Raw genomic sequence first — 25,514 nt, forward strand, 5'->3', positions numbered from 1 at the left:
TAAGCTGAGGTCAACATGGTCCCCAACGGTTAGCTTTGGTGGAGGAGTCTGGGCAGGCATCACGAGTCAGCGCAGAACAGATATGCTTATGGAAGATGTAGATGCACATTCTTACTTCAGAGACCTCAACACCCCCCAATGGATGGATCATAATGCTCACATCGTGGTAGAATTGTCACAGCTCGACTTCAGGAGGTTGGAGTGCTTCATATGGTATGGTATGATCTGAAGCCCATAGAGCAGGTCTGGGACCAGTTGAAGCAGAGACGGCATGATTGTATTGCACCCCCTACGTTACCTGGCTGAACTGCGTGTACCACTTGTGGAAGAGTAGAACGAATTGCCTCAGAACAACATCATGACGCTAGTGAGGAGCATGAGGCGTCGCTCGAGCAAGGGGAACTTTTACTGATTTCATTAAAATTCAGAGCAAAGAGGAATAGCACTGATGTAAATAACAATATCCCTAACTTATTGGGAGTAGTGTAATTATAGGGCTGCAGGAGGAACATGTGTAAAACCCTTAGGACTCCTGAGAACCTGTTTCCCAATCTACACAGATTCGTTTCTGGGGATATCTAGTGGCTGCAAATGGTCACAGCAGCTCCATAAGTGACTGATGTAAAGCTTGTGCTTGTAAATCCACAAGTTAATTCATTACCAATACTACCTCCATTAAAATCAAACTGTAGATCTGAATCAGACTTAAGAAATCTCATGGGAAACATGAATGGCTCAACATAATTTATTTTCATTTTATGTTAAAATGTACAGAGTTCTTTGAAAGTACTTGCTAAGAAAGAAAAAAAAAACGAATAAATGGAAATACATACAGGAGCAGAGTAGAGCTGAGGCTGCTGAGCGCAAATCAACCTTCACTGTGTGCCCAGCTGTCACTCCTCTCTTTATTTTGCGCTCTCTCTTAGCATACAACGCAACATGTACAATTACAAAGGATACAAAAAGGGAAGCGATATAAACAGACAGAAATATACTGAGCTCATTTTTACATGCCTCTTAAATGTAAGGAAGTCATCCTATACACACACAAGTAAAAAAACAAAAAACAAAAAAAAGAAGAGAATGCCAAGTGACCTTTAGATATTTGTAGTCCCTTTGTTTAAAATAGCATTAATATACTACACAAAGATAGAAAAACTCTAGAGATGAGATGGAATGAAGAGGTTAAAGGCATCTTAAAGTCACTAAAAGTGAGTGGTAATTTTTTTAAATTTTGACTTTCTTAGTAATTATTACCCAAGAGGCGAGCTAAAAAATATGTATTGTTTTTTTCCTGAAACAGAAGTGTAAAACATGACAGTACCAATATCAATGTCCAGAATTTCCTTTTATATTATAGAAAAACATTTTCTCTACAATAGGTTTTCTAAAGTCAAAAAGAGTCAGCTTGTGTCATAAAAGAAAGCTGCCCAGTCTGATAAAAGTCAGAAAGAAAACAAAAAAAAAGTAAGTACAGAACAGAACAGTACATACAAATAAAAGTATGCAATGTCAGGTCTGTAAGAAAATGAAAACTCCTCTTTTGACTTTGAATACTGGTACATGGAGCGACGAGGCCAACCGTTTCACCCATGCCAGTTGAACACCATTAACCAGCAGGACCTGGAAATCTTGCTCGCCTCTGACCCTGCTTTCATATGAGTGTGCCTCTGTTTAAGGGGCCAAACCATGCACTAGATCAGGCATTTAGGTACACCACCTTTTATAAAGGTTAACGGACTGCTGCCATACTTCTAGCCAATACAAGTGCAGAATTTTGCAGAAAATAATAAAAAACAAACAAACAAAAAAAAGGAACAGTTTAACATAATACATCATTCATAAGCAGACTCTGGACCTCGTTGGGTCACTAACACTTAAGGAGGGGTGGTCAGCTTCAGTAAACCGACTTTTGTTGAAGCAGTTCAATGGAAAATTAACCGTTAGTTCTGTGTTTCATAAACTGCTAAAAAATGCTGACATTTTACACCGTCTGTCAGTGGAGTGTGGACATGAACAACTGGACGTCACACTTTCCTGTGCTGGCCATCCTAACTGGCCAGTGTGTGTCTGCAGGGAGTGTGTGTGTGCTGGATATTGGGAAGTACCTGAATATTTACATCTAAATGTTTCGGAGTGGTGACAAACTGGAAAATAATGCTACTTGTTTAATTCATGGACATATAGTGGACAGTAATGCACTCGTCTCTTCTGTGTCTTTGCTGTGGTTTTGGTACAACACTGTCCATCTGGGAAGACAGAGACTCTGGAAACAGCCCACCACCTCAAACACCGGAAGCCCCGCTCCGAAGCTTTTCTGGAACCAAGTGAAAAGCCGTCTGACCAAGTGGCCACAGAGATGTTTGGGTATTTCTGAGACAGCAATAGCAATATCACCATTTCAGAATGGTATACATATAAAGACGAAAGCATATAAGAGGTCGGACAGCACACGGGTATTTCAAAAAACAATCAACAAAAACAACAACAAAAATAAGATTCAACATTATGTATATAACAAAACAAGAGTTCGCCTACAATGTTTCATTGTCTCTTTTTTCAAGGTAAGGCTTCCTATATCAATTAAAAGATTGTGTGCATGTTTGGATATACTCAGTTAATCACTGTTTTTTCCATTTGCAGTCTGACAAAAGGAAGGTAAGTCCTGCATTGTCTTTCTGTGTGTATCTTCATCACTCATCAGTCTCATCCTCGTCTACTCCAGCATATCATTAGGGAGAACGAGGAGACTCATGGGCCTGTGTGAACACATTACAGAGGCCTGTTCGGGCCTGGACTGATGCGGCACGGTAGAGGTCCATGTACCAAACCCACCCCAAATCCTACTGACTCTGATACACAGCCAGCTGGAAGGGGGAGCGCGCCCAATGAAAGGAAGAAAATGACAACATGGAAAACAGGCAACCCAAAGACCTTCTCTACCTCCATCACCAACACTCCGCCAGAAACCTGCGGTGGCACTGGAGAGGGTGAACAGGAGCAATGGACATTAACAGTACAGCAAGTATCAGCTCCAGCCCCGTGTGTCTTTCTTCAGTTCTTAGCTGCTCATCTGCTCATGTAAGGTGACTGTTTTGGGACACCAGCATAGCTGTGATGGGAGGGGCCAGTGTACATCATGTTACCATGGTGATTGGGCTGCATAGGCTGCTGTGGGTAACCCTGCCCACCCATCATGCCCATCTGCATTTGCATGGGGTACTGAGCTGGCTGATTCATGTAAGGGGGGTTGCCATGATAACCACTGTTCATCATGGGCTGGGGCATTCGGTAGCCAGCTGACATAGCATTGAGTGGAGTCATGTTCATGGAACTGTATGGTGCCGGTGTGGACATGATATTTGGCATCATACCACGCTGCACAGCCAAGGTGCGTGGCGTGCCCTGCATGGTCACGGTCCCCGAGCTGCGCCCATAAAGCTGTTGCTGGTGTGGGGCTGGGGCCAGTTGCTGTGTGGCTTTAGACCGGATGGGAATATGGCCCTTGACAGTTGCCATCTGGCCCTGAAGCCGTTGAGTGTGAGGTGGAGGTCCCAGACCAATGTTGGTAGTGGGCATGTTGCACTGCAGCTGCAGGGAGCCCAGGTTCATAGACCCAGAGCTGAGGTTTGGGGGTGGGGTCATTGTGGGCTGGCCCTGGGGCAGAGGAGTGTGTGGTGAAGGGGCCAACCCAGGATTGGATAGAGAAACACTGGGTGCGTATGAAGTGACAGGGGCTGAGTGGGAGTAGGGCATGGCATGGGGGTCCATGATAGTGTTGGTGAGTTGCTGAAGTTTGGCTAGGCTGAATGTTGCCGAGGGCTGTGGGTAGCCCCCTGTGCTAAAGTCCTGACCCATGCGTTCGTAGAGGGTGCGTCCACCACCTCCACCTCCACTCTCTGGAATCTCCATGATCATGGGTGTGGAGGCAAAGCCATTGCCCATGCTGCACTGGGAGAGGGCTTGCTGTTGCTGCTGCGGAGGCGGTGGTGGTGCTGCTGAAGGTGGCTGGGGGTTGGGGGCTTGCTGCTGAGGAGGCTGTTGAGGGACCTTTTTTTGTGACTGCTGCTGCTGGTTGGTGCTGGGGGGCCTTTCAATCACACCACAGCTCTGAGGAGACTTAATGCCACAGCTGGGAGTGTTAGATGGGGGTGGGGGTGGTGGGGGTTGTGGCACAGCACTGCCCACATTACTGGCACCTGGTCCACTATTGGGCCCTGTCTGTTGAATGAGGCTACAGCTGCCCATCGCCAGTTGTGAACCCGCTGCTCCTGTGGAAGATGTAAGACTGGGTGCCGGAACGAAGGAGCAGCTGTTAGACTGGGAGGAGGAGGACGGGGTGGCTGAGCTGGAAGAAGAGGAGGCCGATGATGAAGAAGCTGTGGAAGCTCCTGCAACAACTGCAGTTGACAGTCCCCCTGCATTTCCACTATTCCCTGTGCCATTACCCCCTCCTCCCATAGTGGAGTCATAGCTGCTGGGGTTGTCGTAGTTTTCTGTAGTGCTCTCTATGCTGCCAAGGTCACTAAAGCCACTGTCCACCACCTGCTGCGAGTGGTCTGACACAGACGGCACATCCATCATTGGCGACGTCTCCATATTCTGCTGGGATGGGGCAGACAGAGAACTGGGATGCTCTGGTGTGATCTGGGTGTATCCTCCTCCAGATCCACCACTACTGCCTCCTGTTCCAGTGGGGCCAGGTGTTCCTCCTCTCTGCCCTGCCTGTGTTGTGTCCATGATGCCTGAGGGCAACCCTGGACTATTCACAGAGCGCACAGACTGACCAGCTAGAGATGGCACTGGGGCATTAGGGAGGGGGCTGCTATGCTGGGAAGCACCACACTCCTCCACCAAGGCCAGTGCCGCCTCCTCCTCTGCCTCCCCTGTGTTGCTGTAACTCTGGAGGGTCCGGCAGGCAGCTAGGGTCTCCTCACAATCCTGGTAAGCTCCGTGGTGTGGCTGGGGTTCAGTGTCTTCATCCTGGGCTTCCCCCTGCGTCAGGGATTGCACAGCCTGCATAGTTTCCAAGTCCAGCTCATTAGAGTGGTGATGACTATGGTGTGAGTGGTGGTGGCCCAGCTCTTCCTTGAAGTCAGAGTGCTGATGAGAGTGAGAGTGTGGATGTGTGTGTTGTGGTTCCATCAACAGCGTCACATCCTTGTCATCAGGGTGCATAGGCTGGAGCTCCATGGGCTCAGAAGGAACAGACATGGCCGTAACTGTTTCTACAGCCGCAGCTGCAGCAGCAGACTCCTCCTGCTCTCTGCGCCGCCTTTCCTCTTGCTGTTGGTCAACCGAGGAGACGCGACACTTGGCTTCCTGCGCCACCACCGCGACCGCGGTCGCTGCCGCCGCCGCCTCCTCCTCCTCAGCCTCCTCCTCCTCCTCCTCTTCTTCTTCCTCTTCCTGCTTGCTTACATAGTCCTGGGCCACGCTGTTCTCCATGTCTAAAAAAGCCTCTCCACTTTGGGGTTCTTCTTTCACTGGAGGAGAGCTTGCATGGGAGGCAGGCTCCTCCTCTTCATCATCATCATCTTCCTCCTCAGAGTCATGACCTTTTCTCTTCTTACCACTATTGTTAGTGTTACTCTTGTCCTCCAAGTGTCCATCGCCTTCATCATCTGCATCATGGTCTTCACTTCGTCTGCTCCCTGAACCAGCAGGAACTGCTGTCCGTCGGTTCATACTACCACCACCGCTGCCCATGCTACCACATTCCTCTTCCTCCCTTTCCTCATCATCGTCATCTTCCCTGTCACCCATATCCGTGTCCTGAGGCCGGGACTGTGGGGCCCGGGGCCCTGAAGTAGAAGAGGAGGAAGAAGGGGACAACAGAGGACGGGATGGTGGACGACTGGGTTTATCTTCCTCCCAGGCCCTTTCAGTCTCCTCCTCTTCGTCGTCTTCGTCCTCTGGTTCAGAGGCGGGAGGTGGTTTGGGTGCAGGCTGTGGTGGCTGGAAGAGAGCACGGTTCTTGGGTGGTCTTCCTCGCCTTTTAGGGATCTTCTGCTCAACAGGCTTAGGAAGATAATCATCTTCATCTGAGTCTTTCAGTTTCTCTCTGTCAGTGCTGGTCCTGCAGACTCGCTTATGGTCTTCAGTCTGAAGCAGCTGAGGACCTTTGTTCAGCTGCTGCTCAAACTGCCTTTGCATTTCCTGCTGCTGCCTCTCTGCCTCCTCCTGGGCCCGCTGCAGGTACCAACTCCTGGGCTTGCGGCCAGGTTTCATCTTGATTTTGGCAGGTGGAGGATCTCCACTTAGTGTCTGGTTGTTCATAGCTGCTCGCCGGAGAGGATCGCTGTTAGGGGGCCTTCCGGGTCCTCGTTTCTTCCAGTGCAGAGGTTTCCGACTCTTTCCCTTTGGCCAGCCTTTTTTCTTCTTGACTGGCATGTCAGCATTGGCTGCTAGAGACTCTGATGGGATTGCTTGCAGAGAAGCAACAGGTTTCAGGACAGGCGTTAGCTCTGAGAGAAGATAACAAAATGTTAGATAAAAGTTGAAATTCATGGGTGTAAATATAACCAATAATCACTTAACTCCTGTCAAATATGGCTTTAAATCCTATTTGCTCACCGTCTTCCTCTGAGTCTGTGAGGTTGGAATGCCGACCCCTTTTGGGTGCTGGGTCTGACAACCTCAGAGCAGAGCGTGCTGGGGGGTAGCGACGTAGTGGGTGGCTCAGGGGTGTCTCCTCCTCCAGCCTGGGCATAGGTCTCTCTGAATCGGACTCTACAAAGGGCTCATCCAACACCTCTGTGGTCTCAGAAATTGTCTCTGTCACCACACTGCTGTGCGGATGGCTCCGCTGGCGAAAACGGCGTTTCCTCAGGGGCTTCTAAGTAGAAACATGACAAGGTATAGTTATTTCACTGTACAAGAAAATGTTTAAGGCTTAACAAACCTGGAAACAAATTTTATTTTGCTATGAAAAGCTGTTTGTTACCTTGCATTTGAGGCCCATGGTAGGCTTGGTGAGAATAGGTGGTGAGCATGCCCTCCTCTCATCATCATCATCATCCTCATCATCATCCTCCTCTTCTTCACTGCTTTCACTGAAGAAGCTCTTCCTGACAGATGGAGCCTCACTTAATCTGGAAACTGCAGGAAACTGTAGGAGTCCTTGTCCAGGTCCTACAGGTAGTCTGGGCTTAGGACCTCTCTTTTTTCTAGGGGGCCGGCCTCTTCGTGCAGGGGTTATGGTAGGGTGCCTGGCCATGTCCAGTGAGTGAAAAGCTGTGGCTTCAGCTTGCCTGTTCAGGGTGAAAAGGGAGGGCGGGCTGCTACCAGAGCCTGTGATTTTCCCTCCTTCTGTCCTGCCTTCCTCTTCCTCATCCTCGTCCTCTATTTGCCGGACTTTAGGCGGCCGTCCTACCCGCGTGTTGTCCTTTACTTTGCCCCACGGCCAGTTTTTGGGTGGTCGTCCTCGTGGCCTTCGTTCTCCATTTGCTGGTGGTGGGGGTCGTGGCGGTGCGGGCACAGGTGGTGGATAGCGGACAGGAGGGGAAGTTGGAGAACTTTGAACAATTGGAAACCCTAGAAATCCCTTCCTTTTCTCCTCACCCTCATCCTCCTCATCCCTCTTCTTTCCATGACGCATGTGCCAGGCCACTAATGGGACCTTATGACTTGGTTTGGGCTATTTACAGATGAAGCAAAAATATAAATACCAAGAAATAATTAGCAATATATAGAAATTTTGTGTACAATAAATAAAACAGGCATCATCTCTTCCTCATATAAACTCAGTGCATTTACCTCCTTGCGCTTGTCCTGTTGTGGATCGTCATCGTCATCTTCATCATCATCCTCTCCGTCAGCATCAGAGACCACTGTGTTGGTCACAATGACAGGAGTCCAACGGAGACACTCAGGGTCAACCTCCAGCTGCCGTGGCCGAGCCTTGAGACGAGTCATGTGGTTGACAACCACCTTCTCCCTTCGCAACAGAACCAGCCTGACAAAAACACATCAAATTGAAACAAGAGCATTACAATCACCCCAAAACAAGGGGCAGCATCACTTACAAAGTCTACGTAAAGAGAGCATTTACAAAAACAAAAAGTTACAAGAGATACACTTCTGTCTGTATGTAGATTAAAGGGAGCAGTTTCTTAAACAAGGCAGAAGCAGGATACTTAGAACCATATTCATCAGATCAATTGGCCACTCTGAATTTATTTAAATCAAAGTATAGGAAGTGTACTTGTAATTGCACTGACTTTGTCCTACTTAATATAGGACTCAACAGCCCTGTGCCTTACCTGTCTCCTCGCTGCTCCAGCATGTTGAGGCTCTGCAGAGTGGTGGTGATGTCCTGGGGGCAAATCCCTGTCAATTTGCTAAGTTGTCTTATAGAAATTTGCTGGTCACGAATCTCGTGGAGACACTCGAGCACCACGCTGCGCCAGTAGGCCATGTAGGACAGCCGACCTAAGTCTGACAGGGGCTTCTCCGGAGAGCCTGGTTGGCCCTCACGTTTGGAGAGTAAGTAGCCTGCAGGCCGAGACAAATCAAAGCACACCATAAGTGAAATACTAGACAATTGGACACGTGGAGATATTTTGTTTCAAGACAGAACGCTTACTGAAGTCAATGAGAAAGCGTCCATAGCCCTTGCGCTGGTACTGTGGAAGAATCATAATGCAAGATACGTTGTACTTCTGTTGACAGTGCTTTTCCTAAAGAAGACAGTAAAACACATACCACCATTAGGACAAAATAATGGAACAGGATTATATAGCTTGTGTGGGTGCACAGCAAAATGTTGATGGCTCTTTGTCTGCTTACTAAATGCTGTGTTTTGGCAGTGAGCTGGTATGTTAATAAAAGCACCTGCACTGACAAGCTCCACAGAGCTCTCAAGACCCATTTATCTGGGACACAGCAAAAAATTGTGTAGGTTTAACGGCATGCACCAGTGTGAGGTGATGTCAATGTATTCAAACTTTAATTAATTCAATTATTCTTCTTCCTACTTTGGTTTATGTAGTTCTTAATTATTATTATTATTAGTGATATATTTGAATTTGATTAGAAGCAACAATGTCATACCTTGGAAAAGTAGCCAACAAGGTGGCAGCCTTTGCTATCATTCTGGGTCAGGACATAAAAAAGGAAGGGCTCCACATCATAGTAGAGGGTCTTGTGGTCTAGAAACAGTTTGGCCAGTAGACATAGGTTCTGACAGTAGATTGTGCTCACATTCCCATCAACCTGCAGTAGAATAAGCGAGAAACAGAAACAATGACCGCTTGAAAGCTTACTCCCCAAAACAACGGTAAAGAACTCTTTAAGCTGGTGAGCAGAGAACAGTTAGTAATCTCAATGAACTGGCAATGATCTCAGTTTGGTCTCTGGAGACCCTGACAGAAAGAGAAAGAGACAAGAAAAGAAACAAACTGCTATAAAAAGCAGAAGAATAGTTAAAGTTGTCAGTTTGCCAGTTACCTCTGCTCTCCCTTGAGAAAAGAAGGACTTGGTTTACAAGAGCAGGGAAGAGATACAAGAGCTATAGCGACCACAATCCACTGAATTTACTGAATCCACTGAATTGGATTCATTGGATTATGTTTTTAGGAAAGGAATTAATGGTCTTTACTATGACTTTAATGTTTGATGACTAACAGGACTAAATTTAGGACACATGTTTACATGTTTACTATCAATCTTTGTTTACATAATCTTAATGAGTTCCCCACCTCAAATACAGAAACGTCATCCTTCCTGTAGATCTCATTGGCAGGGGGGTGGAACCAGTTGCACTTCTTCATGTGCTGGTAGAGGATGCTGCGACTCTTCATGTAGCGCAGGCAGAACTCGCACAAGTACAGTTTGGGTAGTCTGGACAGAAATACAAAAAGAAGCGTGGTTGATGTAGTTCCGTTAACTAGGATAAGAAATATATGAAATGAATAGCTGATTTAGTCGCTTCTTATACTTTTGCACTCAGTAAAAATAAAAAAGGACTGAATGCTAACATAACTTTATTAGTTCCCTGCAAGCTGTAAACTATGAACATTTTGTTTGCGGTAATGCAACAATTCTCAGAACTAAAAAATGTTTTGTTTTGAATTATGCTAGTATGCTTATGCTAGTAATTATCCTTTGTTGCCAATATCAAGCAGACAAATAAGGCAGTCTAACAGGCTCTGTCTGGTTTGCTGCCTGAGTTACAACTGGTCTCTATTAAAGTAATACACACCTACAAGCAGGACTATGACATCATAAACTGAAGTGTTTTATAATAATGTGCAAGCCTACCTGCTGTACTCCTGGGGGTATGGAGATGAATACCATGTCTGGATTTCAAACTTGCCAAATTCAATGACTGATGGACAGCGCATCTGAGGATCTGGTGGACCTGTAACCCCAACTTTCTGTATAGACAAAGAGGATGGAGGAAAAGAGGGTGAGTGAAACAAGTAAGGCAAGTTTGAGTTTATGTTAATTAAGATTAAATTTAAAAAAAAAATATTCAGTTCACTGCAACATTTATGCATCAAACTGGCCATTGAAAACAACTGGTATTTCCCTCTTTAGAGTAGGACATTTTCATTACAGCTGCAAGACTCAGTGTTTTCATCTAAAAAGTTCTTTAACACCAACATGACTACTATAATTTCCAGACTGTATTTTTTAACCAGCTGTGTGTGACAGGCACTGCTCACTCTATTTAATGAAAAATTACAAAAATCTTGTGTATCATCTTTCTGTGTGATTATTTCATGTTACGACATGGACACATATGGCTTATTGACAGATGTGGCCTATTTATAAAAAAACAGAGTAGTGCCTTTTCCAACAACAATCTTTTGAGTCAGTAAAACTGTCTATTAAAACTTGTCTGATGTTGATTCTGTTCTGTTTGACTACATTCCTATCACTGAGAACCAATCGAAAGCTGACCCCCCTCCTTTAACTGACTGGTTCACCACTTTTCTGTATTCAATTCCAACATCTGTTCATTTGATGTTTTAAAACACATTTAACGTTGTGTGTGCCTGCACACCTGTAGCGCCAGCTCCTGGATGTGTCTGAACAGTTCAATGTCTTTTTCCGTCAGGTTCTCGTGGCCAGGGAGTTTGTCATCGTCATCACGCCAGTCACTACCGTCCTGATTGTCTGGGGGTTGAAACACAAAGGCAACATTAACCCAAACCTAGAGAGAAGCATATATGAACTTTGACATGTCTGAACAAACACAAGAAATGTGGCTAAAGCCAACCTGGACATGACCTTCAAAAGTTTTGTATAAGGAATAACACGACATGACAAACACGATACAGATGCATGCACCGTGCATCGCCGAGCCGAAAAGGCCGGTATAGACAGGTGCGGCCTATTTATGAAAAAGATGTCATTAAAATTGAATGGAATGCGGCTTAAAGTCAGGCACGCTTTATAGCCCAGAAATTATGGTAACCTTTTTAACATATGTCTGCATTTGAAATAGATGCTGCTATTTAGTCATAAACATGCATATGGAACTTTTTCTACATTTGAACTCGTGTTTATTCTGGAAAACGTTACAAGAACCCTTTAAAAAGGACTCAACCTCAACGATACATGTATTAATATAACATTTAACGTTTTTATGATTTTATGATTTTCTTCATGCAACAGCAGTAAAATTCTGTATGTATGAGTAGAATGTGGCAGATGCTCACCCCCCCTGTCTTCTCCGTCCCCTTTGCGACTGGATTTCTTTCTGATACGGCACTGCTGCGAGTAGTCCACCACTTCCTGCCGTGCCTTGCGACCTTCGGGTGAGGGTGTGAAGAATTTTGTTAGGGCATCAATTAGACCCTTGGTTTTGTTGTTGAAGCGCAGGCTGCTCTGTGATAAGTCATCATCCTCCCGCATAGAAAAAAGCAGCCTGTCGTCACCGGGATATCCTTCGCAGGAAGAACTGGAAGAGGAGTTAGCAGAGTGAGAGCGCTTCCGCCGGCCACGCCCACCGAGCTTTTTGAAGGGCCGACCCGGTCTGCAAAGAAGAGGAATCTGGTTAAGACCTACTTCACAGAAACAGTTTTTATAAATATATATTGATAAATTAGATAAACAGATAAAACATAGAATTGAGGAAAAGTGTAGGGGTTGCAGCTTGTTTAACGCTAGCAAGTATCAAGTAATAAAATTTCCTGCTGCTGCAGGCAACTGTTTACCGATTCTTCGGCCGTCCCAGCGGTGCATTATAGCGCCGTTTGATTTGTGCTGCCTTTTCATGTAAAAGCTTCTTCCCTTTTCTTCTGGGTTGGCAGATTTGACAAATCCACATGCCTGGAACACAGACCGTAAAGCAAAGGTTTACATACACTACGGACAAGGCTGCAGTAGAGATAACAACACGCTGTTGGACAAGACAAACAACAAGCATTTAACATTGAAGCATTGCGTGGCCTCATTTCGATTGGAGGGAACAACTGAGGTGATAATCAGGTAATAGTCACATAGCTTTGTGTGGTCTGTTCAGAAACAGAATAGAGAAGCTGAATTGACAAAGGCTGTGTAGAAAAAAATCTACTCAGGTAATAGTCACATAGCTTTGTGTGGTCTGTTCAGAAACAGAATAGAGAAGCTGAATTGACAAAGGCTGTGTAGAAAAAAATCTACTACAACGCAGACAGTCACCAAAAGCAACAGTTATTTACCTTTAGGCATCCGCGTGAGAGGAGGATCGCAGCACTCCATGTGGAAGCCACGGTCACACGAGTCACAGAACAACATGTTGTCCTGAAGACACACACACACAAAAAGTGACACTTAATCAAAGTTTCTAGGTGTCTTCTAGGCAAGTTTAGTTGTACCAGTGTCAAATAAAAACCTACCAATGATGTTTGCTTTAAAGACTCAAGTGAGTTTATTTGAAAGCTGGGTGATCACAAGCCAGATGTATGAGACTAATAAATCACATCACTAGTGTGGTCAACAAATGGACTCCTTGTCAAAATAATACATTGTCCATAGTCAAAAGGTGACTCAGCTCATAAATATCCACAAGGCAACACGTTCAATTTTGGTATTTAACCATGATTGTGTGACAGCATCTCACCTAAACTACCACACGAAGCATTAACAATGTTTAATATTATGTACATATTACATATTGTATATTTAAGTCACTATCCTTCATTTATATTAAGCAATTTGTTGTTATATTTTGCTTTTATTGATAAGTCTAGTCAGACCATCATGACAGTCTCCATTCCATCATTGTTCCTTATGTTCTTCTCATTCCCGTAGGTGTGTTTCAACATTGTGCATGTTGGCAGTATGCTGTGTGTTTCTCGTCTCTCTACAAATATTTGAATATCAATGATTTCTCACTTGACAAGTAAGAGGAAAAAATTGAACTCATGCAGAGGCTGACAAAAATAACTCGGTCCCAGGACCACAGATATGTCTATCAGCATCTCTATCTGGCACTGGCAAAGTCTTCACAGAAACTGCTCTGCTACCAGCTCGCCATATCCGCTCCTCCACTCACCGCATTCTTTCCTTGATCCTGACAGCTGCTGCAAGTCTTGCATTCGATGCACTGCCACCACAGAGCCTTGACTCGCGCCGTGAGCTCTGGGGAGAACTTGAGACAGGACGGGTGGCCTGCAGGTACATAGACATGCACACATAATCAAGTGCGTCACACACTTTTTTCCTGCTGACTGACAGCTGTGACCCACTTGCATCACTGTTTGGAGGGGGGGGGGCTCCTTTTGGAATTAAAAGCCCTCGCTGAATCAAACCTGGCTGCAAAAAGAGTCTTCAAACATAAATGACAATCTGTCAGAGCTGTGCTTTTCTCTGTTTGAAGAGAAGCAAACAAGACGACCGTGTCTAGGACAGGAACCCGCTGAGGAAAAAAAAAAAAAGAGGCAGACAATCTGTCCTCTGCTTTCCCTCAGCAATGTCAGGCCCCCGTGAGAATTTTAGAGGGAAAAATTTTATAGGGAAACAGTCTCCAGATTTTGTGCCAACATAGACCAGTACCAGTAGGTGTGTTCATTCACAGTCCTCATGCATCTCAGGTATCGGCATAGGGCCAAAACAGCATCAGACATTAAAGAACAAAAAAGCAACACAACTACTGTCTAATTAATTCCAGAAAAAGACATTTAGAAATTTAAAAATTAAGACTAAAATGCAGGAATATGACTGATTATTTCAGCCAATCACATCTCAAGTCTCTGCGGCCACATCTGCAACATACAACTAAAATCTTTAACTAAAAACAGAAGTGATGCTTTTATTAGCCACAAATTAACACTCACCACTATTGCCACAGTCGGCGCAGGAGATGAGCTCCTCCGGCTTCTTATCGCGATTCTGCTCCTTGGTTCCCAGACAGAAGCTGCAGATGGGGATGGGCTCTGCCACCGGCTGACAGTGGAAAGAAGGTAAAGGGAGACACGGGACAGGGAACAAGGAAAGTCAACTTAACAGCTTCATTGTACAAATTAAAACAAAGTGGCCTTATGTGTCCTATAATTGTAGATGACGATTGCTGTGTGTAGCTAACAGTGTACTGAAAACTACACACTATACAGCTTGCGAGTCTATGAACTCAGAGTTTTAGACAATTACAGCTTGTGAAAGTTGCCAAGATGCCATTTGACCCTGTGCCTACTGGGTTCCTTTCATTAGGTACCGTGTCGCATTTTGAGGCTTCCACCAATATACTCCATCTGTTTCATTTGCTGGGCGGCATAAATGTTTGAGTAAAGCAGCATGTACACTGACACGAAACAAACATTATCTGATCTGAACACAGCTGCATGTGCAGGAAAACCAAAGGCAGCAGGAGACTTAATATGTTACACATCAAATGGGACTTGTGTGTGCAATAGGGCTGAAAAATCACAGCCCTGCGGCACTGCAGGTGCTCGTCACAAAGATACAAAAAGCAGAGGAGGGGCCACAAGGTGAAGTTTCTGAAGCGCTGGCTGCCGATACTTCACAATTAAACACAACGCATGCAAGTATGTGAAATGTGTTTTTTAGTGAGAATTAAAGTTAGGCTTACATCTATGCCTAATGCCTTGCATTTTAACTCTGTAATAGTAATGTGCAAAGGCAGTTGCAATTTTATATACCTATAGTTTTTGCCCACACTGAAAGCAATCGAATGAAGATCCTCATCTGACTGACTGAGAAGAGTACAAGTAAACTGAAGGAGCTACAGGGCTCCATGGCTGAGATGGAAGACGGTGCGCATTTAACATCTGCTGCCCAACTGCTTCACATTCTCAGCTTTATGGCAGAACAGCAAAGAGAAAGCCACTGTTGAAAACAATTTACATGACATCTGGACTGGTGTTTTCCAGCAGGCATGTGAGAGAAATTTCTATCATCTGACACTACAAACGCTGAGCGGCACGGCCTCACATTAAACTGGTCTGTATGAGACACACAGACACACACATTGTATGTCTGTAGGACGTGGGAGACAAACTTTAATAACACAATGCTCTGGAGTGGACGAATCAGAAGACAGACCTCAATCCAAGTCAAATGGCTCAGTGAGATTACTAAAATACTGAGCATTTGACAGAAACAAGGGTATCTGTTGGAAGTTCACTGTGTCTCTCACCACAAGTCAGTGTCACTCTCCAAAGTCATCTCTATATAATTTAAGTTATGCAAGTGAAGTTAAGAAGTCATTACACAAATCTCTTATTTTAGTGAGCGGGAAAAAAAACACTTCATTAAGCATGGTTGGTTTACATCATTTTCTGCAGGACACCAGTGTAAGTGTACATACACAGCTACAAAGAGCCTGGGAGGCAGCAGGTCCTGGCAGGGAGGAGACATCAGCTTGATTTATTGGGTTCATTTCCTTCTGACTCAGACTGCTTCAAACCCCCTGCTGCCCCCCGCTGCCCCCCACCCACCCACCAAACACTGCACAGGGGTACAGTGAGAAAGAAGAACAGTGTACGGCATGAGTGAGCAGGAGGGGGGAAAGGAGCCAAACAGTGAATAAGTGGTAGAGACAGAGACAGACGGGTATTTTTGAAACTATTTTACATTTTAACAGCAATGAAAAGCCTGATCACATCCTGAATCATCTGATCTGAATGCACGGTGAAAATATGAATGAAATTAAGGTTAGTAAAGTAGAAGAAAGAAAAGACAAGCGTGTGAGAAAAATACACCAGGCACAAAAATAGGAATCCAAAAGAACAGAAAGAGGAAGGAAATGGAACGCATAAAGAAAAGAGAAAATCTGCTGCGCAGTCCTGCGAGCAGCCTGCGTGCGACCAACACCTCAATCATTCCTGACGCTTAACCCCTCGCCTGCTGGAAGAGGTCAACTGCTCCTGAAGGCTCAAGTAAACAGGAGATGGGAGCGTGTGCGCACCCATACACCTTGTATATAGACATGGCTACAGTGGCGTGTTAGTTACTGGCTGCCACTGTAAATTAATCCCCAGCAGACACTCGAAAATTTGAAAAGCTAATCCTCCCTCTATGACAGAGATATTGGAACAGTGAAACACGATCCGCAAAATTCTCCTGAGAGCCGTCTTCCTCCTGGTTTCAGCCGTTTCTGTCACAGCCAGCGCTTCCTGCCAGAACTACTCTTAAACAGTGGGCCAGTGTGAGAAATTTCTGCTGTAGTGTGAGTTAACCGTCGTGGCTGACATGAACCTTGAGGTGTCGGGAATATGTGAACGTCTATTTGAACCCAGTCTGCTTGTGTTGGTGTGTGCTCCTCTTTTTTTGCCACATGAAGGGAATTCAAAAAGAAAAAACGCATCCCTCTAGTAAAAGACACGCCTCGTGGCAGCCGTTGGCGGCCAGCTGCTAGCTCAACTGGGTGGACTTGAAATGCCACCTTCAATCAATACAAACATGTCCTACAAGTTACAGGTTCCTGAAAAAACACACACCTACTCACAAACAGGCGCATAGATGTGTCCTTGGTTTACCCAGCAGACACACCTACCCAAGCTTTATGCCCCATTTAAGCACAATATCATCAAATTCACTTCATTTCACCCTTACCCAGATCATGTCTTGTGCCATTTTCTGATAGCTGATATTGATACTTGACGCAACACATTCAAGTACCATTGTCTAATACGTTGTACGGAGGGGATAATAGGTTATAGAAAAAAATTGAGGTGGCCATGTTTGGCTTTTTTATTCCGACTATCCACAGAGAGAGGATAGGAGAGTGAAACAGGAGGGAGAGGACAATGAGGGAATGATGAATAGAGAACCAGAAATGGGGAGCATAAAAAGCAATAGGAGAAAAGAGAAAGAGGGAGAAACACTGCTGTTGTCCTTGTCTCGTCTCAAGTCAAGGATCTCATTAACATGGATGCCTGATCTCAGCAACCCCCCGCCACCATACCTCCCTTATGGCCTCCCCCAACCTAGAACACAAACTCATTGATCACCGTTACAGGACATGCCATGCAAGCAGAGACTAAGTTCGCAAGCACATCTGCATTTGTTCCAAAAGTCATCAGACACACCTTGACGTGATCCACACAAACACGCGCAATGTCATATTCAAGTGACATCTGTCAACAAATTCAAGCGTATGTAACAGTTCAAATCTAAAATCGCAACCAAGTGCCACCTTAAGGTTAACGTCTCTGCATTTTCACGTAACAGCTTCCGGGGTTGGAAGTGCCGCACTGCTAGTTATCACCCTCCATTAAAAGTCAAGGTTTGCCAGGAAGCACAGAGCTAAGTCACTTCATCAAACGCAGTGAGGACGGCTTCAGCCATCACTTCCACAGCTGCTGAGCACATTGGATCTATTTATGGGGTGGTGAGGTTACCCATATGCAAGGCCTCACACAGTTATGCTTCCTGTGCCAAATGTCATTTACATCACAGTCGATAGTGAACTTGAAGCGACTGCTACCTCTGGATCCTGACAATGCTGCCAAAAGACTCTAGAAACCAGCTGGGTGGTTTACTGATTATACTTGCTGAAAAGCTGCTATGTGAAAGGCTGAAATGTGATGGCCCAAAATAAAGCTTCACGCTGGCAAATAAATAAAAGTCTATGAACACTGCCCAACATGCATTTAGCATGCAAGACAAACACTGTGTATTTGCACAAGCATCTTTCATTTGTTTACTACTTAACTGTTACAGTCTTCTATAGGCTACTGATTCATTCTATTGGCGATACAGAAGAAAGGGCTAGAAAAAAATAGTACCTGCAGGACATAAGATCCCACCTGAGGAACATCAGCTAGGAGATAGCTTTTATTGTTAAAAAAATTAGAATAGAAACACAAAACTTCAGAGACTTCTCTGACTACATAACGTGATGTAGCACAATGAAAGATAGGAGGAACAAAAACAATGGCGCTGGTAAGAACCGAGGGTTATGAACAACGCGTGACGGCATTTTCTATTCAGGGCCCTTGAGCAGACACAGTCAGAAGAAACGTGTATTAGGTCAATTCAATACACACAAGAGAAGCAGGAGTGGAGAGATACCTCCATTAGGGTTGATAACAAGTGTTGTCTAGTGCAGGAGCTCTTCAAACACTGCTTAAAAAGAAAGGACCCACTAATGTGAGGATGCTAAAATTTGACCGGTCTATTGAGGGGTCATTGATAAATTTCAGATGGAAATTTCCCTAATATAGTGTATGAGGAGTGAATGTGTGTGAATATTGGTTACACATCACTTTTTTCACACGTCCCCTTCATGACACTACACGTTGACATGGAGAACTCTGGTTCACCCCGTCCAGCTGTTGAGGAGAGGGCAAGTGTGGGGCAGAGAGATTGCTCTTACCTATTATGACATGAACATCACACACACACACACACACACACACACACACACACACACACACACACACACACACACACACACACACACACACACACACACACACACACACACACACACACACACACACACACACACACACACACACGTGTAACCACATGGTTACACACACAAAGGCTCAGCATCAAGCCCATCCCACCTAATAGCCAAAGCTTCATACTGCTAACAGGCGCTTGGGAAAGCAATGAGGTTTGCCATCCATACATCCATGACCCCTGGTTGACTCCCCCTCACATCCACCTCCCCCTTCATGACCTGGCAATGGCACTCTATTAGGGTGAGAGAGGGAGACTGAAAAATAGAAACACGGTTCTGTGATGCTGTCTGAACAGAATGCCCTGACACAAACATGAGCATGAGGACTACACAAATCTCCCTGCAAATGAGGTCAAAGCCAGTGCTTAGCCATTTGTTTTGATTTTCCTTCCCCCTTTGCCTTCACTCACACTCTCTCCTCTCCTTGGGAAATCATAACTGTTAGCAATCACGCAGAGCAATATGGCAATGATGTGCCAGGGAAAGAATATTGCAAGGGGGAGCCGAGGAGAGTGATCATGCGGCACCCGGCTGTCTTCCCTGCAGAGTTTCTCTCTCTTTGATGCATATGCCGCTTGCGTGGAAACAAACAGACATATACATAAAATATCAAAAATACACTAACGGTCATGGACAAAACACACATGATTGAGCAGCTGGAAGGTTGCATCCTTTGGAGACTTATATCACGGCAGCATGCTAAAAAAAAAAGCAGAGAAGAGTAAACAGGCTTCGGTGAATGCCAGATACAAATGTCAACTTTCTTGCTACTGAAGCAGCTTCGATGACCTATCTAGACTGAAAAGAAGCCACACACGCACAGAGAACCTTGCTATTCCTGTCTACACATTACATTTATATTCATAATTCAGCTCTCACATTCAGAGAAATAATAAAATGTGTTACATACACTTTACTACTACCATTTTTCTACTTGGTTATTTTGAGTTGCAAACATAACTAAATTTCGTGTCAGATAAAAAGCCATTTCATCAAGAGGTTCCTCTTTGCTGGTCTTATCTTCACGTTTAGAATCAAAAAGCTGGATAAGCGACAGCTGCTATTCATTGTAAACACAACCTAGCTTTGCAGCCCCATGCCTCCTGCTGGGCTTGACCAATTCAAATGTTGAGAAAGGCTCAACTTTATGCAAATATCCTCAAATCCTCTACACTAGTGGTCCTCAATGTGTGTACAGAAAGTGTCTATACAGACAGCAAAGATGTGTGTAAAATATTCAACCTTGTTTCGACATTTTTTAACAAGCACAGACTGGTCATCTTGGCAAAGCCCGGGTCCTTGTTGTAGCTGCCTCGATTCAAATCGAGAGCAGAGGTGCGATTTAGCATCGAGACTCCAGAGTTTCGCAGCATTAAGGGTTACTACTTAAATTTGGATCAGGTATCTGCTTGTTCAATCTAATTTTCCATTAATTAAATTCAATTAATTGAATGGGTGAAAACAAAATAGCTAAATAAAACATAGCAAATAAGCTGTAACTGAAGCGGCGACCAGTTTACAGGCTCAGTCCAGTAGGCGAAGGAATCCTAAAGGAAGTCGAGGTGAACCTGACTGACAGGGTGGCCAGACTCTGAGTAAACTACGAGGTCAAATACAACTAGAATGTATGAGATGAGTGAGATCATCTCATCACCAGTAAAACAAGGGATCAGAAACAGAACATGTAATTAAACAAATCTGAACCTGAACCAAAATCCTTTCACCATACAATGGTGTGCTTTAAGCACTCCCTTCATTGCTCTTCTTCAAGCAGAGTTCAAACCTGTCTGAACCCAGCCTTAAGAAGTGGACCATCTGCAGCCAAGCAGGTTACCGTGTTAGGCGGACCTCGTGATTCTGGCCTGCTCTCTGGGCTAATCCTACTGTGTGCGAGAGTGTATACACACGTGCACGCTTGTCCCCCATTATGTGTATGGCTGCATAGGCATGTTCACACAAACACCGGAGCCTGGTAGAGGCAGGACCAGCCTGGTGTCCTGCTGACTGTCTGATGCACCCAGTGATACTGATTGCCCCGTTTTGATTTCATGATCATTTTTGAAGTGCAGCTCTATAACAAGCTTTTATTGCATGATGGTTGTTAGAATAACATGGCTGAAGGCATCTCATCTAGTCCATTTCTGTTTATTTTTCCGTCTCCTTTTGTGCAGTGTTACATTGTGTGTGTACACATGTCTCTGGCCCTTACAAGCAGAGGTTAGTGGCTGCTCTATGATCAGGTTACAAAAGTGGGTGTGTTCCCTTTCTCCTCTGTCGCCTGTATGTCTGCCTCTCCTTCTCTCTCTAACTCATTCTGACTCTCTCACTCTCTTCTCCCTCCATGATTCTGCCTCTCTCACCCTTTCTGGTTTCAGAGGGCTGAAGCTTGCGTCATCCCGGCTTCTTCCTCTGGCACCACTACAGACCACCTCTCCCTTGCCGGTCGGTATTCCTGTGCTTCCCTCTCTTTTCTTTTTATCTCTAGACATGAGGGTCCCCACTCACTGCAAGAGGCTGAAAACCATGTGATTCTCTGCCATGACCTACTCCTCCTCTACTGCTGAGGAACGGGTCCACCATCCGCCCACCCAGCAGGCCTCCTGAATTGCTCACTTGGCCCACAATATACCCACACACACCTGGGATTCTGTCACTCAAAGAAGAATTCAGATCAGCAATGTAATGTGGACTACTTGGTATAATTGCACAGTTTCAGGTCTTTAGAACAGGGATTCTGACCAAATATTCCTGGACTCTTAAACACAAACATGCAAGCTCCCATCTGTGGATGGATGCTCAGTCTGGCATCAGCCTGATCTTACAGCTGCTGCCCATTCCTCCCTAGTCACTTCCAAAATAACTAACAACATGCTTACTCTAAACCACTTTACCATGTGCTGGGTGAAAACTAACAACTTCAAACAAAGATCAGATTTCTTGCCACAGTTGCCTCAACTACATTTATTGTTTCAAAAGCATATTTTTGATTTTACCAGAAAGCTAATGTCACACAACCTAGACACCTTTTTGAAAAAAAAAAAAGATATTTAGAGTGTAACTTATTTTTGCTCTAAACAGCAAATAAAGCACCATCAAAATAACAAGTATCACACAGCTATACAGCCTCAATATTGTCAATGTGAGACAGAAATTATTTATATGTACTGTGTTTTGCAGAAGTGTGTAAAGGTATGCACATAGTTTTGTGTACATGTTTGTTGTGCATATGTTCAAAGACATTACCTTGTCTTTTTCATGTGGTAGCAGTCGCACAGGTGGCAGTGATTGTAGAGACACTGTCCCAGTCCCATCATCCTGGGAGCTGTTGCGGCTGATGATCTGGAACAGTGGACCCTGCTTGGCCACACGTCCATGGGCCACCGCCCTCTTCAGGGCCACCCGCAGCTGCTGGTGAAAAAGGCCAGGACCCATAGAGCCACTGCCTGACAGGAACGCTGCCACGTCAGCCTGACACTTGAGGAAGCGCTCAATGTTCTTTAAGCTTGAGCCTCCAGGTTCATGGAGCCCCTCCAGTGCTCGCTTGATCAGCTTGTTCCAGTCAAGTCCTGGTTTCTTTCCTGAATGAGAGTGAGAGCTGCTGCTACTGCTGCCACCCCCGCTGCTGCTGCTGCTGCTGCCGCCACCGCCTCCTCCAGAGTTGCCACCTCCTTTGGGCTTGGGAAGAGCCAAGCGCCCAGGGTTTTCTGGGTCCTTGTAGGAATTCAGACCTTTGTTGGTAACTTTAAGGATTGTGCCATCCTTGACACTGAGTTCCAACTGTTCCAAAACCGTTTTGCGATCCAGACTATGAGACATGGAGACAGCATTGCAAATGCGCTCCTCTGATGGTCGCTGCTTTTGCTTCTTCACCTTCTTGATGGCCTCTAGGATCCATTGGGTATACATTGGATTTGCTAGTTTCACCATGGCTGTGGTCTGGGTGGGTGCAAGGGACCCTGGGCCCTACTGCAATTGCAGTACAAAAAAATAAGGACTGTAAGCCAAGTAAACACCTGGCCTGCGCCGTAGCGCCGCCTCCTCCTTTACCTCTTTGACTTTTTCCTGATTATTATCCCTTGTCCTGGGGTCGTACAGAGAGTCCCTCAGAAGCTGAGTAAGGGCAGCACGGAAGTGAGCAGCTGACCATAGCACAAACCCCCTGATCAATCCTCCACCTGGTAAAATCTGTACCACCCTCCACCCTCTCCTTGCCAGGTGAAGCAGACGGGGTGGATGAACTAGCAGGTATATTAGCAAATTCACCTCCCACAGCACGTGAAGCAGGATAGTTGCTTTAAAAAAAGAAAAAAAAAAAAAGTAATTTCCAAATATCTACACACTGACAAAAAATGTTCAGTCAGTTTTGTTACTGGAAAACAAGCCAAGTTTCAGTGTGAGTCGTGAAATGTGATCATAATTTCCAGTACATAAATTTAGTGTTTCAATGATAAAAAGGTACAGGTAATAGAGTAAAGATGACTTCTGGGAAATGAAAAAAATCCACAATATACGGATTTTCTTCTGCATCCACGTTCCTCCGTATACGATTGTTGTTTCCCACTGTGCCTCCACTCTTTGAGCTGTCTGGGTTTCCAAGCTCTGGGATGAAACAGATATCTCACCCTACGGAGCAGCCAGGACTGATCACCTTCATGCCAATTATACCTCAGGAGCTGACAAACCCTGGAGGAAAACAAAGATCAACACAGAAAAAGGATTAGCAAAACATGTTATCATTCATTTGAAGAAAAGGTGCAACAAAGGTTTTAAAGAATGATATGTCTGAGTGAGGAGCAGAAAGTCTTACAGAAGAAACAGGTTTTCAAACAACACTGTCTAACCACACCATGCATTCACTGAGACATAAACAAAGCCATGCTTGCTGTATGGAAAGTTAGATTTTGCACTGAACATGAACAAATTAAAATAATACAAGTTACCCTTGAGCAGGTAGGTGGTCATCTCTGTAAACAACTATGCAGCTTTCTGACACAAATATCACTTGCAACCCTACAGTCTGTGTAACACGAATACCGTCAACAAACAGGTCGCGTTATCGCCATAATCGCATGTAAATATTAGAGTTGGAATAGGTCCCCGAATCATTGCAAAACACATACATATCATACAAAATGTGCACATACAAGCTTACTAAAAGCTGGTTTGGTTGCTAACGTCAACACCATGCAGTCAAAACACAGACTGTTAGCAAACATTAGCCAAGAGAGTAGCTACAAAACCAAAGCCAAGTTAACAGGTCGAACTGCTGAACAATAACACGTCTTAGTTGTGCTATATAGAAACAGTGGTGTTTAGTCCCTAATGTGACAATACGCTGCTTAGTATCTGACAACAAGCCTTCCCGCTAAGTGCTGTTGTTGTAGCAAGCTAGCGTTCCAAGCTAACCAAAGAGCTAACGTTACGATTATGTTACTAACGTAACTCGCCAACCCGAAACGTAAACAACCCGAAACAAGATGCAAGGCAGCGCTCCTTCTCCGCGGCGGAACGTTGCCCCGTTCGGCTGCCAATACACACCTTCACAAAGGCAGTTGTCTGATTTTGGGTGTTGATGTAAACGTGAGACCGCGGCCTTGTGAAATGCACAATGCAACTTGGAGACGGCCATCTCGGCTAGCGGGCAAGTGCAAAAATAAAGATATCACAGCTGCAGATTCTGCAGTGCTACACGCTCCGCGGCCTCCTCCCGGGGCTTCGGTGCGCTCGAGAAGCCTCTGCCGGATTGGGCTCGTCCCTACCAGCGGTCCCCACCTCGCTGACTTCCTCCCTCCACAAACCGCCCTCCCACGTAACGCTACAGCCTGCGGTGCAGTGAACACAAGGCCGCTGGAGCGGAGTAGCTAGGCCTCGGCCCCCCTCCCCTCCGCAACACCCCCACCCACCCACCTCCGCGATCATCGTCCCTCCGTACCCTTCTCTGCCTCTACCTCTCGCGGTTCCCCCAGAAAGCCCGAGCTGGTCCGGTTCTGGTTTCCACGAGAAGCACGAGCAACGCAACCCGTGTTTAAATCTAATCGCCCTTCGTCCGGCTTCCACCGATACTCACCGGAATTTCGTGTCGAGCCGCCGAGGAGAAGGTGCCAGAACCGTGCGAAACGGAGACAACAACAAGCCTAAAAATGCAGCCAGAGACCAGGGGCTCTAGAGCCGACGCCATCTTTGAGTGAAACAGGAGCGCGGCTGGTGGGGGAGGGGGGAACACTGAACCGTCAGGCAAGGCCCAGGGACCGTCTGCATGGTGCGGAGCGAACATCCAGGGGAAGAAAAATTCACTGCAAGGCGCGGGGGGCGGCGGCGGCGGCGTGCTGTTGCTATGAGAGGGTGTGGATACTGCTTAGAGCACATGAATTGGAAGAAAGGGACAGATGGTGGCGGTGGTGTTGGAGGAAGGAAAAAAAAAACTAAAGGGGAGCATAGGTGTTCTTCCATTATCTGCCGCGCTACGGCTACATACGCGGGAGATACAAGGGAGCGTCTGCATTTTGCCGGTAGTTGTAAAAAAGGCACGAAGCGTGGCTTCATGTTAGAGGGTATTTAAAGATCAAAGTGAGACACCCTACACACTGCAGTCGATTGTAGCAGCTGTGTGTTTTTAATGCTGAGGATGGGAAGTGAGCCACAGAGATCC

The 25,514-nt window shown here is 45.5% G+C and overlaps 1 protein-coding gene across 2 annotated transcripts; it reads right to left on the minus strand.

Annotated features, from left to right (window-relative positions):
- Nucleotides 1–730: 730 nt before the first annotated feature.
- Nucleotides 731–25,135, minus strand: kat6a (K(lysine) acetyltransferase 6A). 2 transcript variants are annotated; one of them, XM_029161875.3, is made up of 17 exons: nt 24,933–25,135; nt 22,109–23,548; nt 14,271–14,379; nt 13,490–13,605; nt 12,654–12,735; nt 12,168–12,282; nt 11,670–11,986; nt 11,012–11,124; nt 10,264–10,379; nt 9,702–9,843; nt 9,055–9,216; nt 8,588–8,681; nt 8,265–8,496; nt 7,759–7,957; nt 6,947–7,639; nt 6,577–6,838; nt 731–6,467 (listed from the first exon to the last, which is right to left on the minus strand). In XM_029161875.3, the coding sequence occupies exons 2-17, from the start codon at nt 22,790–22,792 to the stop codon at nt 3,070–3,072; spliced, it is 6,834 nt and encodes a 2,277-aa protein (XP_029017708.1). In that variant the 5' UTR covers nt 22,793–23,548; nt 24,933–25,135; the 3' UTR covers nt 731–3,069. The 2 variants fall into 2 exon arrangements, with proteins under 2 accessions (XP_029017708.1, XP_029017709.1); XM_029161876.3 differs by lacking the exon at nt 24,933–25,135 and adding an exon at nt 24,404–24,640.
- Nucleotides 25,136–25,514: the final 379 nt, after the last annotated feature.

This window comes from Betta splendens, chromosome 9, assembly GCF_900634795.4.
Source record: "Betta splendens chromosome 9, fBetSpl5.4, whole genome shotgun sequence".
Taxonomy (NCBI): Eukaryota; Metazoa; Chordata; class Actinopteri; order Anabantiformes; family Osphronemidae; genus Betta; species Betta splendens.

Bases quoted from the DNA above. Each gene is read 5' to 3' on its own strand.
- kat6a (XM_029161875.3), bottom strand. From the start codon at position 22,792: ATGGTGAAACTAGCAAATCCAATGTATACCCAATGGATCCTAGAGGCC. The intron at 8,682-9,054 runs GTATGACATTGT...TGTCTTCTTTAG, and splicing joins TTGTTGGCTACTTTTCCAAG to GAAAAGCACTGTCAACAGAA. The intron at 7,958-8,264 runs GTAAGGCACAGG...TGTTTTTGTCAG, and splicing joins CTGGAGCAGCGAGGAGACAG to GCTGGTTCTGTTGCGAAGGG.